This window comes from Convolutriloba macropyga, chromosome 4 (genome assembly GCF_964194025.1).
Source record: "Convolutriloba macropyga chromosome 4, txConMacr16.3, whole genome shotgun sequence".
Classification (NCBI taxonomy): Eukaryota; Metazoa; Xenacoelomorpha; order Acoela; family Convolutidae; genus Convolutriloba; species Convolutriloba macropyga.
In genome coordinates this window covers 13,099,988-13,119,591 of record NC_134471.1, presented here as the reverse complement: position 1 = coordinate 13,119,591, position 19,604 = coordinate 13,099,988, and the positions used below count along the sequence as shown (strand labels likewise).

General features: G+C 36.9%; 1 protein-coding gene across 1 annotated transcript; it reads left to right on the top strand.

Moving 5' to 3' along the window:
- The first annotated feature begins 405 nt into the window (after positions 1–405).
- LOC142337465 (nose resistant to fluoxetine protein 6-like) lies at positions 406–18,986 on the top strand. The gene is made up of 6 exons (XM_075386704.1): positions 406–1,450; positions 7,075–7,269; positions 8,023–8,264; positions 9,622–9,889; positions 11,305–11,474; positions 18,222–18,986. The coding sequence occupies exons 1-6, from the start codon at positions 814–816 to the stop codon at positions 18,840–18,842; spliced, it is 2,133 nt and encodes a 710-aa protein (XP_075242819.1). The 5' UTR covers positions 406–813; the 3' UTR covers positions 18,843–18,986.
- Positions 18,987–19,604: the final 618 nt, after the last annotated feature.

Genomic DNA, 19,604 nt, shown 5'->3' with positions numbered 1-19,604 from the left:
AAACCTCACTGTGAATTTTTGCAGCAACTTTTTTTATTTAACGCAATTTTGTTATGATTTATACTTTTAATTGTACACTTTAGCATTGATAGCGTCCCGCTTCAACAATTACAGTGCTAAGCAATAAAGTGTCTTCTAAGTGTATCATCATTCTAAAACAAAATAATTTATTCGAGGAGAATATTGAAAGTTTAACAGCTCATTGCGACTACTTTGAAATTAAAGTATTAATTTAGGTTAAACGAAATTAGTCTTTTTAAAGAATCCGTATTTTAACGACTTATTACCTATTTGGTAATTCGGATCTCTTCCGTTTGTGCCGCACATTTGGGGGGAAAGGGAGATGTCCCGCATTTTTGTGATAGTCCTAATTATAATAATAATAATAGTGGGTGCACATTATTTGACCCCCAGATGCTAGCTAGTGCCATATTTTTACAATTATGATTTACTATGTGATGGTACGTGATCTGTAACTGGGCATGCGTAACGTACTGGGGGCATAAATTGAAAAGATCCGGTAATTCTTTTTAGACGCAAATTTCATACATTGAGGAAACCATATTGAGATTCTCCTAATTGCTTGAGTTCGATCTTGCTAATATACTGATTTGGAGACGAAATCATGACGTTAGATTGTGCCAGCCTTTCAGGCGTAATATTTACTCAACAGCAAAAGTCAAATCACGAAAGTTCAATTTTTGGATCAACTTGTCGCGGAGTACCAAATACAAACACGATCTAAGTAAATATCTAATCATAAACTTAACGCCATTGCATTGTACTTTCAAATTTTGCTTTGTTGTGAATAAAATGCGTTGGTTTGCCAAGCTAGCTTTATGTACTCTGTTTTGTTTTATAAAAGCCGACAGACTTTCTTATCAATATAGATCTCATGGGGTTTCTGAGATTGAAGCTGAGACGATAACAGAAGTCTTGGAGCGACTCAACCCCTTAAAACTCCGCGCTTTTTTCCTCCAGACTTCGAAAGATGCAAAAACCCAATGCCAGGTGGATTGGAACACAACACTTAATGCAAGTCCGCAAAATGCTCTTAAATACTGGAGCTCCTTTGCAGTTCCGTGGACGGGAATTGCGGGATATAAAACACTGTTTATCGGACAGCCCGAACAATGTACGAACGCCAAAATTGATCTCACGGCTGTTAAGGTTGCAAGTTTTCCTGCAACGAAGCCATTCTTACTTAATATACCGTTTATGGAGAAATTAAACATTACAACGGGAATATGCATGCCAGCTTCATGCTCGAATGCTGAAGTTCAAGAGATCTTTGACCCACTTTTCGAAGAGTTTAGAGTCAAAATTACTGTAACGAGTCGGTCTAATTTTGAAGCGGACTGGGGGTTTTACATTGCATGTGTGATCTATGCTATTTTGTTCTCATTAGTGGCTACTGGGACGTCATTGGCAGCGTATCGGCATTATGCTGGTAAGTATTAATCTATTAATTATTTTAAAAAGTAGTGAGATTGGTGTTTGAAGAAATTTTCAGTGTTTGAAAGCATTTTTTTCACTTGGGGCAATAAGAGCTCTTTTTGCTGGGTTTTCTGATTCTCTTTGCGACTGTTTTCAAAATGCTACTTGGTAGTGGTGCGTCGACCTTTCTGCATCTACGCCATGGTGGGTGACATGCGGTCACCGGGTTAGGCGGGTCAGGAGGGGCATCGTCAACATCGGGGAAAGGAGACAACGAAGGCGGATATTGCTGTGCAGTGTGGTCGTGTTGGACTTATGGTATTAGTCCAACCAGTTAGTTACTCCTGGTGAATGCTTTTGAGCGCATTTTTGTTTTTGTTACAGTTTATTTGCTCTATTGTTGGTGTGCTGTTTCACGCAGTCCCTGTAAGTATCATTAAGTGTCGGTCTGATGTGACGAAAACTGGTTTTAGAGGTTGTTTTGTCATCGGCACGGTGGCTCTGATCCTTGCCGGCCATGAATTTGCTGCGCTAGCTTTTCTATGCATTCTAACAGACAGCTATTCCTCCTCATTGTGTAAGTCATTGATGTCAGACATTTTTTCACAGCGAATAATTGTGCGAAGAGCAGTATTATGTTGTGTTTGCAAATGGTTCCATTTGTATTGCTTTTTGCGAACGCTCAAATGTGAGCACCGTAGTTCAAGACGCTCCGACCGATAGCTTTGTAAGTCAGAGTTTCTCGTCTGAGCAGCCCCAGTTGTTACCAACAATCTTTTTCAGTATATTATTGCTCTTTGGTAGTTTCTCTGGGGTGCTCCTTATATATTCTCCAATTATGAGCTTACTATCAAGAATGACACCAAGTACTTTGACTTTGGACTTCACTGGTGTTGGTGAATTGTTCATAGTGAGGTATGGGTCAAATTTGGCCTCCTTGCTCCAGGTTGTGAATACAGAGGCACTTGATTTCCCATCTGATAATTTCATTTTCTTCATTTTAGCCAGTCGTGTTAATTATTTAGATAGGAAGTTATTATATAAGGTTATTTTTCAACCTGAGGGTGAGATGTTGTTAAAGTTATATCATCGGCGTTGTCACCAACGATATCCAAATAGACCTTAATTGAAAGAAACCTTACAACCATACCCTGTTGGTAATCTTAGATCTCATTGCAGCTTTCGACACGGTTGTTCATTTTACTACTAAAGACGTACTTGCGGCACCACTACCAAATAGCAGAAAAAGATGGCTCGCTTCGCTTCATACTTAACATGTACGTTTTGTTACGTAGACTATTACAATAAAAAATCAAAGTGAAGAAAAGTCAAACAGGGTGTCACCCAAGGTGGTGTATTTTTGCCAATGCTCAACGTCTTATGAGCAAGCTGCTTCTACGCCCGAAAGGTATAAACCTCGTCGTACGCTGATGACTCAGAAGCATTGTTTTAATAAAATTTTAGTAAAGTGAGTTTTTTTGTCCGTTTTAGTTCTTTTTGTTGTGTTACTTGTTCTCTTTGATGATTTTTTATTGGCCCCATAATAACGCCATGGAATGGTCTCATTTGGTATCTTAATGTCCCATAATAAAGCCATAGAATGGTCTCATTTGATATCTTAATGTTTTTTTTATCTTCGTCGCAACTGTTTTCAAAGTGTGTTACTTTTTTAAATTCTTGCCCTGTTTGGTATTTCTTTTTATCTTATAAATTGGTATCCTTTTTGGCTAGTCCGATTGGTTGCTAATGTTGCATAAATGAATCAAACTAATGATTTGAGTTCTTGTTTTGTTTTTTTAATGACTTTGAATTGATAGATTTTCAAAAACTGTTTACTTATTTTTTTTACTCTTCATTTTTCTATCAGTCTCATTAATGACAGGTCTCAACGGTTTCTAAATGGCCTGAATGTAATCAATTTATTTTTTTAAACTTATAGCTAATGCATTATATGTCTTTGACACAATTTGTTTTTGTATAAGTATTAAGGAGTTTTTGAGCCATTTTTGTTAGTTTGATCGTAATGACAGGTTTTCATCGGTTGCTTGCACGCAAGTGAATCTATGTACGGTCTTAATTTAATTGCTGTGTTTTGAAACTTTGAAACCCTTTCTTTTCCAGAAGTAGTGTATTCTTGAGTCTTGATTGTTTTTGTTGCTTCTGTTGTTCTTTTCGATAGTGTCCAAAATAACAGTTTTATTTAGCTTTTTAGTGCGGCATAATTGTCGTAGTAGTAGTAGTAGTAGTAGTAGTAAAAGACTTCAATTTACCAAACTGAAGGAATTTTAACATTAACAAATTAAGATGTGTACATAAAACTGAGTAGAAAAAAGCTGTACAAAAGAAGGGATACTAAGATACACATACAGGACATCGACACTTTATTGACCACGTACATGTTTGATTGAATTCAAATTTGCAGTCTCGCAGATTACTGAAGAATTTTCGCAAGCGACTTTTGTAATCTAATGGAGGGTAGAGTAAATCGAAATCAACCACATCATTAAAATCATTTACAACAGTTTGAATGCTTTTAAAGTACGACTTGGCGGTCAGCTTCTTGGCGTATGCATTGACAACGAGATGAACTGTTTGACCGCGGCGGAGACATCTGTTAGATCGTGCACGACTGAAATACTGACTGAGGGGAATACAACTTTTGCCTTGAACAATGCTGATGAAGAATTTCAAATCACGATCAATAAGTTGATAGGCAATAGGGAGGCTCTCTGAGAGAGACAAAATAGATTTATACTCACTATAACCAAAACACCAGCATAGCCCCTTCCAATAGAATTTCCCCAAGAGTTGCAAATGGGTAGCGTCAACATGCCAGGCTGAAGAAGCGTAGAGAAGCGACGACATCACGCACGCGGAGAACAGGTTGAATTTTACTTTAGAAGGAAGGCAATAAGGCACAGAGTGTCGGAGATAATTAAAATTCTGTCGCGCTTTCAGGAGTTTACCACGTATGTGAGCTTCCCTTTTGAGTTTTTTTGATACCTGTAATCCAAGATCGCATATTGAATCAACTCTCTGGAGCTGGTAATCGTCAATAAAAAGACTGCCAGTTGTCTTCTCTGAGAGATGTAAAAAGACGCATTTGTTTAAATTGAACATCATGCTATTGTCTCTGCACCACTGTGAGAGACGCTCAAGATCTTGTTGCAGATTAAAAAAGATATTTTCAGAGGAGCATATCAACTTCGTATCGTCGGCGTAACAAAAACAAGTTGAAAAAGAAGGCAAAGCCAGCATGTCATCTATATAGATTAAAAAGAGGAGAGGGCCAAGAACACTCCCTTGGGGAACACCGCTTGAGATAGACTTGCAGTCAGACGGACATACATCGATCTGAACTCTTTGAGTTCTGTTAGTGAGATAAGTTTTCATCAACTTTTCAAATTATCGTCAACTTTTCAAATTACATCAAATTTTCGTCTAGTCCAAAGTATGCCAATTTGCAAAGTAATATGTTATGATTCACAGTATCGAAAGCCTTAGAGAAGTCAAGGTAAACTCTTATTTGCTCGGAATTACTATCAAAATTCTCATAGATATCGTGGAGGCATACTAATAGTTGTGTGATAGTTGAATGCCCGCTACGAAACCCGTGCTGCCGAGCGCTCAGCTGTGAGCGAAGAACGCAATATAAAAAATCAAAAATGATTTTTTCTAATACAAGAGAAAGTCGTGACAGGATAGAGATCGGTCTATAGTTTTCTACATCGCTTTTGGATCCTTTTTTAAAAATCGGAGTAACGTATGCGCACTTCCAAAAGTTCGGTTATTCATTGGTATTAATAATATATGAGAAGAGAGAGCATACATATCCGGCCAGAGTACTGGGACAGCTGTTCCAAATAAACGATGGTATACCATCACAAGCCACATTTGTGTTAGAAGGCACAATCTCGAGGAGCTTAGTTATTTGGTTCACTGAAAATGTAACTTCTGACAGAACTGCCACAGGATTTGCCATTTGCGGTAACGTGCCAGCTGAACAAGTTGACTCGATGAAAACTGATTGAAAATACTTGTTTAACAGTTTCGCTTTCTCTGTACTAGTAGATGCATGGGAATGTCGCCAAAACATTTCCTTGGGTAAGGTGCTCCGTCCATTCAATCTTCTGAGAATCTTGAAGGCCTCGTTTGTAGTAAAATGTTTGCAAGAGTCAAGGAAGCAGGCTTTATGCAGCTCAATGAAGTCATACACCTCCTTTTCAAGCTTCAATAGAGCTGAAAACGATGCTCTACGACGCCTGGCCGACTCCAGCTTGTTCAGGCAGTGCACTGTTATAGAGCTGTAGAAAAAAGGCAGCGTTTGTCTTCGTTTACGTTTTTTCTGACAACTTGCAGAGAGGGCAATTGTTATATTACTTAGCCAATTGTTGTATTACTTAGCCAGAGAGGGCAATTGTCCTCGTTTTTCCGGCTGCATTTTTTAGCTATACGTTCGATTGACGTGGATACCATTTGCTTTGGGTTAAATTTTGATTCTTGCTTTCATTTGTTTTTCCTTTTGTCGCCCTTTTCACATAATGGAACTGCAACTAGTTTGCATGAGTTATAAACTCGCATTTTTTACTTTGACCACCAAATTTTTACGTGTTGGTGTATATTTCTTATTTTGATGCCACTAATTTTCGAAACGATTCTGTTTCTAGTTTTCTCAGTTTTTGCGCCTTCTTATTTTACCTTTTATTAGTTTCCTTGATTTTGTTTCTCAGTAGGCTTAATACCGCTTAAAGATTAAAACAAAAATTCTACAAATTCTATTGAAAAATATTTCTAATTTTTCTACACAAAGTTTACAAAATTAAGAAATTGAGAATGAACCAATATTAAAGCTTTTTCATATATACATTTCGTATTTCCTATTTTTCAAATTCAACCCAGTTTAACCCACATGACGCTGTTGAGATATAATGGTTCGAGATGTTAGGCAGAATTTCGAAATGACTGCTGCAGAGTCATGTAAGCGTTTTAAAATTTGTGCTAACTTCTGGTATTTGAACTGTTCATAATCTATAAATGACATCGCATCTTTGCAAAAGCTGGCTCGCCATTATTAGTACAAAAAAGTGGTTAATTTATTCATACCTTGTAATGAAAACATTTTTTCACTCTAGACTAGGTTCAAATCTGGTATTTTATATAAAAACTTCGAGCATTGAAAAATCTGGCACTGAAGCCTTTTGGCATTTAAAAGCTTGTACGTGCGTGTTTTCATTTTGCCGATAGCCGTGAGTCGTGATTTTTCATTGTGCCTGTGGCGTGATAGCCGAGAGGTAAGGTGTGTGATTCACACGCCATTGATTGTGAGTTCAATCCCCTGCCTCCATGAAGCTGTCTGTGTGTGGATGAGCTCTTACTTAACCATAGCTGCAGGTTGACCATAGCCTGACCAATGTTGGCTGCAATGATGGTACCACGTGAAAGGTTCAGACACAAAAAAAGTGACTATAGTCACCAAAAAAAGAGAACTGCTGCTCATTAAAAGGTCAGTCTGAAATGTGGGGAATAATAAGAAAATGAGCAGCTGAGAACAGGCTACTGTATACCTAATGCTGTTCCGCTGCGATTACGCAGGAACCAGAATTATTAATTATTATTATTTTGGTTGCATTTGTTTAGAGAAATATGAGAGAGCAAGCAGTTACATTTCTTTGGATGAAGACAATGATGTAGAGGAATGGAATGCAGATACGAGAGTTAAAACTGCCAATGGCACTATTGTCACTAGACCGACAACGGATCCAAAGAACGACTCTCTCGTTGTGAAGATTCTACTTTGCTTCAACTTTTATGCCAACTTTCTTAAGATAATCGGTTAGCTGCATGCAAGTTAGATTGTGTATATTTGATTACTCTTTGATGCGGCCAGTTAACCGTAAAGTGAAGCCATCAATAGCGATCATCTGGAAGCAATTGTCTAATGAGTGTAGATTAGTGAATAGTTTTTGGATCATTTCCGTTTTTGAACACCCCCCCCCCCCCCCGCTTAGTGGCTGCATATTATTTGCACCCCCAGACGCTCGTGCCATATTTTTAAATAAAGATTTACTATGTAATCGCACGTGCTTTGTAACTAAGGGGGCAAAACATACTGTGGGGGGCACAAACGGAAAAGATCCTAGTTTTTAGTGAATGAGAAGTGTGCATTTACTTCTCGTGTGACTTTTTCACGCGGCACTTTTTGAAATTTGGGTGATATAAATTGCGCGAATTAAGAAATTTGTCAGCGAGGGAATTAATTATTGAGTTAATTAGTTATTAATAATTGAATTAAATACGAAATTCTCTGATGTTTTGCTCTCATATTCTTTTTTGGTCTCCAACGGTTTTCTTTTTAGTCAAGATTTATCCGCAACTATAACATGGTTGTCTTAACATTTCTATTCTTTTTCGGCTCCCAGGCGCACGTGCTAATTTTAGCATGGTAACATGCAATGTAACAACACGTAAATTGTAATTCGGGGCATAAAAACACTTGGGGGGGGGGGGGTGCAGAATAGTCTTATCTCTGATTATACTTTTCACCTTCTAGCATCGTGGATCTACATTTGTTCATTTTTGTTCCAGCTGCCCCCAAACAAGATGGTTCACAACTGTCAGTTCTAAATGGCATCAGAACCATGTCACTGGGCTGGGTGGTGATAGCCCACATGTTTCTGCATGAATTAGAGACTGGGGTGCAGGACAACCCTCTCTATTTGGTCAAACTGGTGAAGCACTTCCTCTTCCAGCCATTCGCCAATGCCAGTCTCTCTGTGGATTCCTTCTTCGTATTGAGTGGGATGCTCGTCATGATGGGAACGCTCAAAGTAAGGAAGCACCAAATAGATGGTTCCTTCTAACATGGATAAATTATAATGGCAGTTGCAGTTTTTTATAGCTGCGAAGCTGTAAGGTGAGCGGAGCTATATTGCGGTGTTCTTGGTTTTTTTACAATTCAAAGAATTTGAATTGTATTGGGGCGCTGTCTTTTTTTTAAGATCTGTTCACACATTTTCATGATTTCTGAAGTCAAATTGGAGTGGTGATTTTGGTCACGCCGAAACAGGAAGTGGAGTGAAAAAGCGAGTGGTTTTGCGGCGTGAAACTTTTTTACTTTAATTTTAAAGTAGAGTGAGAATTTTAAACGGTGTTCGACCAAAAATTCGCTTTCTCGCTAGTGGTCTTTTGTTCACATGCGACAATTTTACTTTGATTTTTATTGTTTTTCGATTTTTTGGATCGGATTGTTTTTAAATGGTTTTCCCAATCCATTCATAGATAATTCTGGGCCCAATTTTTTGTTGGAATCAAATGTCCATTTCTGGCTAGTGGCTTTATTGTTTACATGCGGCAGTTTGACATTGATTTTCTGTTTTTTTTTTTAAATGTTTTTGATCTGATTTTTTTTAGAAATGGTTTTCCCAATTCACTCATAGTCCGTTCTAGGTCTAGTTTTTTGTTTAGTCAAAGAAAATTTTTTTGAATTGTACGTCAGGACTTGTCCTGCTATGTGTTTTACTTCGTCGAATAAAATTTTTTCGCTTTACCTTAGTTCACAGCTTGTTCAACATTTTGAGTGAAATTTTTTGACTTCTAGGCTAGTTTCACTCTTCTCTCATGCTGCTAAAAGTGTTTTTAGACAGCAGTTGCTCAGTAATTTAATTCAAAAGATCAGCTGTCTAACAGATTGGGTCTCATAAAGCAATTTAGTTTGTTAATTGCTCTCGAAAGAAGTTTGAAGCAATTATTGCAAACGTGTGTCTTTTTGTGCCAAATTTGTGCTGGACCTTTTTCTACAAGATTCTTTCGATTTCCCTTTTCTAGTGATTTATTTACGCTTCACGTTATTTTTGAGTGAATTGGATAGCACGCATTCAGAAATTAAGACTGCTGCTAAAATAAAACCGATTGTGAGCGAAGACAGTACATAGCCCGTGTAGCCTAGTGGTTAATGTCACCAATTCTTAACCGAGGTGGAACGGGTTGGAATCCTTCCCTAGTCAGAAGTTTCTGCATCAAGTTTCTCTTGTCTCGCCATTCGTTCGAGAGCAATTCGTCTGACAGTTGGCAGTTCACATTTTTCTTTATGCCAGTTTAATCCAGTGGCGTACTTAAGCTTCAATCTTTTTTGATGTGAAACAACTTAAATTCAGGTATTTTGTGGATCAATTTTGACTGTTTCAGGCTTTGGAAAAGCGTCGCAGTAGCGTCCAATTTTGGATCATGTTCTATGTACACCGATTCATCAGACTATGGCCAGCTCTTCTACTAACAATACTGTTCATTGTTGGATTCTACCCTCTGCTAGCTGAGGCTTTCTACTCTCCACTTTTCCAAACCGACACAAAGAGTGCCATTTCTAATCAGTGTAGAGGCACAAATTGGATTACAGTGGCTTTGTTTGTCAACAACTATGTTGACATCAATGACCCTGATAAGAAACCATGCATGAGTAAGAAACAATTTTTTGTTATTGGATTTGCTTTTGGTGTAAAATTTTAGTTCTCTGAGCCCTTTGAGTTTGTATTCCTATTGTAAGCTGAAGTAAGGATCAACGATTGATTTTTTTCGTCAATGAAATATGCGGAATTCAACAGCTTAAGCCTTTGGTGCAAATCTAGTGGGCCTGTAACTGTTTTGGAACACTTGGGAGACATAATAAGAGGCAACCATTTCCATAACTTATCAAAGGGGAGATTGCCCAAAAACTTGGTTACTTTCAAGAATGCATTTTCGTTCAAATAAATTTATGTAGTTTTAACTTCGAAAAGTTTTTGGCGAGTAGAGCTAAAGCTTTGCAACTGGTGTCTCATCGAACCAAATATTTGCCTGAAGCAAAACTTTATTCAGTTTTTATATATAAAGGGACTCTCAAGCTTGTAAAAAGGGACTCTCAAGCTTTTCAATGCTTATTCTAAATTTAAAGTTCTAAGGGGGGGGATACCGACTTTGTCAGATTGAATTATTGCGACTTGGGATGCTATTTCAGGACAATTAAAAATAACTCTGGACCAGAGGCCATTTGTAAACATCAGTTGTAGCGAACGTTGACCTTTTAAAGCGATCACCAACTAACTAGTGATACAGAGCACAACTCAAGTAGCTATAAGAGATGTTTGTTTACAGATTAAGTTGGTTTTCAACTTTAGTATCTTAATGATTACATTGATAAATTAAGGATACCTGAAAAAGTCTTGTAAGTTTAGATTCGGGTTCACGAGTGTATTTGCTTTCTGGAATATTTGCTAATTATGAAAAGAATAGCCGTTGTTTGGAAAGATTTCCATACTCGGTCGTTATTGCAATCGACTACAATGTTGAAAAGTGTAGTCGGCAGAGTTCACTATGGTCTGTTTGTTCGAGAAACTGTAAGTTGGACCCGTGAGCCCAGATATGTTTTATGCGGTTTTGCTATTTCTGAAGTATTCTCCAATTTTGTTATTTTCCACATTATTGTTTGCAGGTCTTTTGTTCTCTCCCAAGATCCATAGTATGCTACTCTATTCCAGATTTGAGATTTCTATAGAGTTTAATGTCTTTAACAAACACATTCTACAATCATGAGTAAATTTTATTTTGCCGCATATGATTTAATCTGATCAAAGATCTCAGAGTCCATTGCTTGATTCACGTCAACACCTTTTAATTTGGAAGAGCAGGAGTGATTTTTGAGTTTCGAAAGCATTTATAATAATAGTAAAGGCTTTAGGAAAATCCAACCGGGTTAATCTCAAGGCAAAATGAGTTGTTCATTCAGTTAAAAAAAGTTCGTTATCAAAAAGTTTTTTCAAATCTCTAAAATTTGAGGCTACTCTTTTTTTCCTCATCTTCATATTCATTTGGAATTGGTTAGTGTTTATCTTTCAGCATGGACGTGGTACCTTGCAGATGACATGCAATTCTACGCCGTGAGTCCGCTGTTTGTGATTGCGACCAAGTACAGCAGGAAAGCGGGAATTGGTCTGATCTCTCTTTGCGTCCTCATCAGCACCCTTGCCAATATTGGATACAGCGCTGCTAAAGATATATATGCGTTTGTATGTTCAGCTGCTGTCTCATGATCTTCTAGGGTATATGAAAAAGTATTGGGAGCATAAAAAGCTGCTCTTTTGTCATTAATAAGTGTAGCAGAGTGTCCCTAATTTCATTGCTAGTTTTAATGTAGTGACAGTTTAAAATTTACTGAAGTAAGTTGTCGGTACAAAGGTGAACATTGTTTTTACAAATCAACTCGATTCTGTTGTTTTTTTTGGAGCGCGTAATTCCTTTTCGCAGCTACTCAGACAATCTGCTGGCTATGTTAATTGATTATTGATCTTTTACCCTGCAGATTGGAGGCGCGTAAAGCTGGTTGCCCCCATTAATAATAAATAATAATAAATTTGTTTTCAGTACCAAATATTCAAGCTTCGAATAACTAAACCAAATTAGAGTTAAAGCGTCGTACTGAACGAATGAAAGGAGGCAATTTGCCTGTTTCAGCACCGTTACAGAGCTATTCAAAATTAGATTATGTGTTCGAAATTCATTTAGTTACTTATATTGAGACCATTCAAGAGGAACTTGAAAAAGGGGGGGTTTGATAAGCTAATTTTACGCACCAACTGTCTAATTGGTTTTACTTAAAAAAGTTTTTTTTCTTTGTTATGGAGCATACTACCAATACATTTTTCCAAAAAAATCGGAATCGATTATGTAATTGTCCAAAGCTGGTTGCCCCCATTAACAAATTAGTTGTTGTTATATAGCACGTGACTATGTAAAAAATAGCACGTGCCCTTGGTGGGCGTAAAAGATATGAGCCCACTTGGCTGGGGCGGGGGGGGGGGGGGTATGGCAAAGAGAATAGATGTTTTTTTAATGGTCTTACTAATATTTAGACGTTTTTTTCACCATATTTTCTCTGTATTCCCCGTTGAAATCTTTGTTAATAGCCGCCTCGGCTTCTCAGCCGGCTATTATAGTGCTCCTATTTTTTTACAAAAGAATTTGAATTGTATTGGGGCGCTGTCTTTTTCTTAGATCTGTTCACACATTTTCATGATTTTTGAAGTCAAATTGGAGTAGTGATTTTAGTCACGAAGAAACAGGAAGTGGAGCGAAAAAGCGAGTGGTTTTGCTGCGTGAATTGTTTTTGCTGTAATTTTAAAGTTGAATGAGAAAACGGTGTTTGAACAAAATTTCGCTTTCTCCCTAGTGATTTTTGCTCACAAGCGGCAATTTCACTTTGATATTTACTGTTTAATAGCCGCACAGCGATAGCTGGGGCTATTATTGGCCTTCTCTTGGATTTTTTTATTTCGTTGTCATGATTTTTGTTACGACCATATGACGTCACAGCCACTTTTTGTTCATTCGTTCATGCAATTTCAACTGAATTGCATGTGTGACGTCATTTTTTGCTCTTAGTGGAGCGAGTTTTTTTGTTCATGCGCGTGATTAAATTTTTGGTCACACTTGACATACCTCACTCTCAAAAATGACGTCCTCACTTTGAAATTGACTTTTATTTACTTTAATTCAAAGAGATAAGCTCAAATGGGTGTGTGTCACTCTAAATGAAGGTTATTTGAGATCAGCTAATAGAGGCAGCAATAACTTATACAGATTTTTAATCAAAATATAACAGATCAGCCTTCAATGAAAAGACGAATTTTTTTGGTCTGTCTTTTTTACTGTTTTTTTAGTGCCGATCTACGAATCTTTTGCGGCTATTTTCTGGCAATCTGCCAGCTATGTTTTAATTTTTTTGGCTCGGATTTTCTTAATGGTTTCCCCAATTCATTCGTAGTTCATTATAGGCCGTTTTTAAACCCAATTTCCCTTTGTCTTCAGGAGTTTTTTTTGTTCACATGCGGCTTTTTAACTGTGATTTTCAGTTTTTTTAAATTTTTTAACGATTTTTTTGGAAATGGTTTTCTCAATTCACTCATGGTCCGTTCTAGGTCTAGATTTTGTTTAGTCAATGAAAGTTCTTTGAACTTTACGTCAGAACTTGTCCTGCTACGTTTTTCTTTAATTCGCTATGCCTTGATCGTTTTATATAAGTCACGATTTTCACGCTTGACTTTTGACCTACCTCACTCACTGTTTAAATTGAATGAATTTTAAATCCTTTCACGTATTGAAATTACGCAGTGTTGTGAATACGGTCAAGGTCAAAAGATCAAAATCAAAAGACACGGGATAAACCGATAAAGCCCAGTCATTGAGTCATTGAGAATTAGGTTATCAAAGTTCATAAGTGTTTGCTGGCTGAGCTTGGTATTAAGATTATTAACTTTCAGTTTAGAAGTTGAATTAAGTATAGTTTTTGAATCCAGCTGAAACTGCACCTGAAAAGAAACAAAACATTTCGGTCAATTTCTGTCTCCTTTTTCCTCTTTCTTTTTCAATCTCGATGAGCACCAAGCGCGTCAACTGTGGCTATTTTCCCGCAATCTTCCGGCTATGTTTTGATGAATCGGTCGAATGAATCTGAAGCATGATTTGAAAGTCAATGCCGCACATGGAAAAAACGGTTTATGCCAATCTCAACAAAAGTCAAAAGCAGATCAAAGAAGGAGTGGTTCTGAGTGCAAGTAAGAAAAGCACTTGTAACAAAATTTCGCGCTGAGTTTTTTAGTTTTAAGTGTAAGTTTAAACAGCCACGGTATTTGCCCCATTTATCTTATCTGTTATTATCATTTTGGGCCGTTGGGGGCTTTTAACCAATTTTAGCAATCTTTGTTTTGGGCATTTGGGTATTTGTTGGGTGAATTTAGTTGTCCTCTTTGTTCTAGTTAACTTTCGATCTGATTGTTTTCAACTGATTGATTCATTTTAACTGTTTGTTAAAGCAAACGGAGTAAATGCAGTAAATTTTGAAGATTCTGTCTTTGCCTGAATAGAATTCTGGCAAAACTAAGTCTTGGGGTCATTTATGACAAACCTAGGGAAAACAAAATGAAGTTTTTTGATAATCTTAATAAATTTCTAGAAGCCAACCAATCCCCCTTCTCCTTTTAATTATCTGTGGTGATTTTAACATTTTATGTTAAACTATCTGACTTGCATATCTAACGGTTATGAATTTTTTTTTACAAAATCAGCAACAAGGGAAACTGATAACAGTTCCACTTGTCTTGATCAATTCGTGTATCAAAATAATAATTTGTTTAACTGTGGAATTTTAAAAAAAAACGTTTACAGACCACGATCTAATTATTTTAACGTGCAGACGTTCGGCACCTGAACATAAAACGACGTTTCAAAGCACAGCTTTCCAGAAAGATCCTAGCACTGTAGAGAACTACGTAGAAACCCTTCAGGCGGCCATGTCAGAGTGTAATGGAAACTTGCTGAGTGCTACAACATGCTCGGAAGCTATGCTTTTAATGAAACTTTTCTTACTCACTGATAGATGTGCCCCAATCTGCAGTTTCCTCCCCAAGAAAAATCTGCTGCCAAACGGGCTCAACAGGTCCTTGCTTAAAATGAGGTTAAAACGGAGAGCCAAGAACATAAAAAGTAGAAATTTTGCCAAAACCAAGCCAAGCTTGAAGAATTCAAAAGTGGCGCTTGACTGTTTTGAAGAGTGGAAAAAAATTAGAAAAGCTGTTCTATCAAAATAGGTTCCAAGCTTGCCTTGCCAAACAGACTCGAGGAGAACTTGCGAAGATCTGAATGACCTTCTTCTGTTCTGTGATTTTTCTTTTGAACACTTGCACACAAAATTTTAAGCTCCCGACAGTTAAAAACAACGCAGATGTCTTGATTAATTTCTTTGCGAACGCTTGTGAAAAACTTAGTGATCATTTAACAGCCGTACATGATGTTAATATCCCAAATTCCGTTCAATCCATGCTCTTTTCCCAACAACAAAGCGTGAGGTTGATTCCATTTACCGAAGTTCACAAAATTAGTCCTCGGGAGATGACATAATAAGTAAATGTTGTAAAAGCCAAAATGCCTGTCACCTTACATGTAATTACAAATTTGATTAACTGGTCAATGAACGAAGGCATTTTCCAGATAGCTTGAAAACAGATAAGATCATTTCGTTATTTAAAGATGGCTCAAAACTGGAGGAAATTAACTATCGCCCAATTTCGCTACTCAATAATTTGGAGCAAAATGTTTCAGGATCGTTTTCATAGAGTATACGGCTATTTCAAAAACTGGGATTTCTCTCTAGGTATCAATTTGTTTTTGCGAAAAGAATAGCACCTTTGATGGACTCGCAGAACTCTTCGTTCTGGAAAAAGAACGCTATCCATTCGTTCTTTTCGGACTTGAAGAAAGCTTTCGATACTATAAATCATCAACTTCTGTTGAGAAAATTTGATAGATATGATATCAGGGGGAATGCTTAATATACTGTGAATGGTATTTAACAAATAGAAAAAAATTATAAACGATGTGTCATCTTATTGGGATTTATCTCACTGCGGGCTACCACAAGGCTCGATTCTGGGTGCTCTACTCTTTCTAATTTTATATTAACGACCTGCCTCACAATTGTGATCTTAATGTCATGCTGCTTGCTGATGACACTAATATTACATCCATAGGAAACAGCCGTGATGATATCAGTCTCGAATTTGCGACGATTATTTCTCATTATTCAATATTGTGTTCTTGTATATGGTTGCTTCAGCTACTCTTCGTTACTACCATTGTTTGGGCTGCAGAAAATGTGTTGAAGTTTATATCCTTCCGTTAAAAACCAGACAGTTGCAGTGATTTGATTCTTAACCATGGATTTCTCTCAGTCTACGAGCTACACATTTACGAGCTATTTAAATTCGTTCTTAAATCAGTTTGCAATTTACATTTTGAGGATTATTGTGACGAAATGTTTAAAGTTAATGCAAAAAGGATGAATGCGAGGCAGTCCGATCTAAGATTACTCGATATACCTTGCTGTAAGAAAAAACTTGAGAAATTTTCTGACATATCGTGCTGCTAAACTGTATAATAATCTTAGGGAATTAAATCTTCTACCTGAAAACGTAGAAATTAGTACATGTGATAATTAAAAAATATATATATATACACCATAAGTTGAAGGCTTTTATTAGCAACCAAGATCTAGTGAATTTTATATTTGAACTGTAGTGAAATTGAAAAACTTTGGAATGTTTCTGAGTTGCTGAATATTAGGCTGGCTGCAATAGAGAATTAGCAGGATTCCGTGACATGTTAAATATGTCTAATATTAGTATTAGTATGTGCAATCATGTCCAAGAAATAAATTATTTTTTTCTTTTTTTAAGTTTAATCAACATTTGGCCCATTTTGTTTGTTTTTTGTTTCTTTTTAATCTTTTCGTATTAATTGCTCTCAAGCAAAGTTCAATTATATTAGTTCTGTGCTTTTTTATGCGATTCTTCTCTTGATCGACTTACATTAGACACTTTTAATTTTGTCTCCAACTATGGGATAGCAGGTAAACCCAGCAGGTCATTAATCCGCAGAGCAGCTCTCTGCGAAGCTTTACTAGTCTTAAGTGTATAATTCGTTGAAGCTTCCGATAAGACAAATTTCATCCCCGATTCCACACGCAACCTCAACACGCAACCTCAATTCCACTCCTAACACCTGTGTGCGTTCCGCCTACGCGCGAGACTGGTAAATTATTTGAACATTGGGAGGTTTGCATAAATCTTTGATGTGCAAAATCTTTGAGAGCAATTTTCTTCTTTTAATTAATGGTGAAGACTGCTTTTCGATCTTTCGGGATTTGTCCGGCTTTGTATTGCTAAGATCTGTTCAAACATTTTGATGATTTTTAAGTAGAGTGAGGAGGTTTCAGAAGTTTTTTTCCGGTTTTTTTTGAGCAATTTTTTAATGGTTTTCCAAATTCGTTTATAGCCCTTTCTAAGTCTACTTTTTATGTTTAGTTAATGAAAGTTGCTTGAATTGTAGTTCATCGGGACTTGTCCTAATATGTTTTTTGTTTTAGCAGGATTTTTAAAGGATTTTTGATGTCGCGGTGCAAATCAGATTTTTGTTTGTTTGTTGGAAATTTTCGACTGATTTCTGTTCGTGATGTGATTTTCACTATTCTTGAGGTCGAATTTTTTATTCTCTGTGTCCATTATCTCTATTCTTTGTGTCCATTCGCTGGATCTTTTGGTCGCACGAGACTTTCGCCTTTCTCAAAATGAGTGTTGCAAACTTTCATTTGAAGTGCTAAGGTCAACTGGGGATATCTGATTCTTAATTGAAGGCTATATAAAGTTAATAAAAGTGAATAATAACAAAAGTATTAATGAAACTATTTTCAGAAACAAGTCTTTTTTTTCTTGGTATTTTGAGACCGTGGGCCAATGATGGAAATAGTTTCTATTAACTATTTCTATAGTAGCTTGATCGCTCTGTTTTGTGGTCTTTCGAATTGTAAGTCCCATTTTGGCTCTTTAAATTCACTTTTTTAAAATAGCCGTTTTGCTAGGTCTTCTTTGAGGGGATCGCTTAAAATATTAGAAAGCATCTTTGTGTGATCTTATGAAAGCAGTGATCTAATGCAGTTATGCCTCTTAAATTTACCGCAATTTTAATACTTAAAAAATTATCCTTTTAAACCCGTCCTTTTTGTTTACTCGTTGAGGTTGAAACCATTATTATAGAGATGTATATGTTATTATATTTATTTATTATAGTTACATATAATAAATACATTTTTAGTTATAATTTCTCATGTTATTATAGTTGCATATGTATGTTGTACATGTGTTATTATAAGGGAACCTATGAATGCGACTTTGGAGAACGTATATTTATGTATTGTTTTGATTTAGGGAAATCCGTTAGCTGTTATCGAAACTAAAAACTTTAACGAGAAATGGATTGACAATATGTACGAGTGGCCCTGGATGCGATTCCAGATTTATGGCATCGGATTACTTCTCGGCATTGTGATGCACGAACAAGACCGAATCAAGCGCAAATTTCACTCTCTATCCTTGAACACTAGAATTGTAGTGATAATTGGATTATGGTTTTACGCCTTAATAGCAGCTGGGGTTGCAGTGTACGGGTGTTATCCGAGTGTTAATGGTCATTTCATGGGCCGTGGAGCATCTGCCATGTACAACGCCACGTTCAGGGTTCTCTGGTCCACTGCTCTGGCGGTGCTAATTATCTTGTGTGCTTGGGGCTACGGAGGTGCGCTGAACCGAGCCTTGGGATCCAATTTCTGGGTGCCATTTGCCAGAGTTGGCTACACTGCTTATATTATTCACGTGGTGCTTCTTTGGCTGTGGTTGAACAGTGCGGAGACTACAATTAGATTGACGACTATCAATATCGCCATTCAGTTCAGTGGAATTGTTACGTTGGTTTACTGTGTGGCTATTGTCTGGAGTTGTCTCATTGAAGCGCCATTCATCCAAGTTGAGAAACTCATCTTTGCCAGATAATTGGTTTTTGTATGATTTATCATCGAATTGTTGTATTTTTCTGCTTTATTTAAGTGGCAACAATAGTTGTTCAACTGTTAACTTCATGCTGTAGTTTTAGCCAGGATTAATTGCTGAATTAATATAGATTTTAGTGTCGCCTAATTTTTTTCATTACAGTATGAGCTAATTGACAGAATTTAGTGCTATTCTCTCTGGGATGTTTAAATGGGACGATTTTTGAGAACTGGAGAGAATGAGCTTAGGACTTCTCGGACAAAAAATGAATGTTTTAATCATTGATAACCGCGTCTTCTACTCAGCTGGGTATTATTGCGCCCCTTTCTTCTCATTATTCTAAGGATTTGAATTATTGGGGCGCTGTCTTGTTTTACGACTCAAGGTGTATAAGAGGTGTGTCTTTTTTATAGCTGCGAAGCTGTAAGCTGAGCGTAGCTATATTGCGGTGCTCTTGGTTTTTTACAATTCAAAGAATTTGAATTGTATTGGGGCGCTGTCTTTTATTTAAGATCTGTTCACACATTTTCATAATTTTTGAAGTCAAATTGGAGTAGTGATTTTGGTCACGCCGAAACAGGAAGTGGAGCGAAAAAGCGAGTGGTTTTGCAGCGTGATATTTTAAAATAGAGTGAGAAAACGGTGTTTGAACAAAAATTCGATTTCTCGCTAGTGGTTTTTTGTTCACATGCGGCAATTTCACTTTGGTTTTTACTGTTTATTCGATTTTTTGGATAGGATTTTTTTTTCTGAATGATTTTCGCA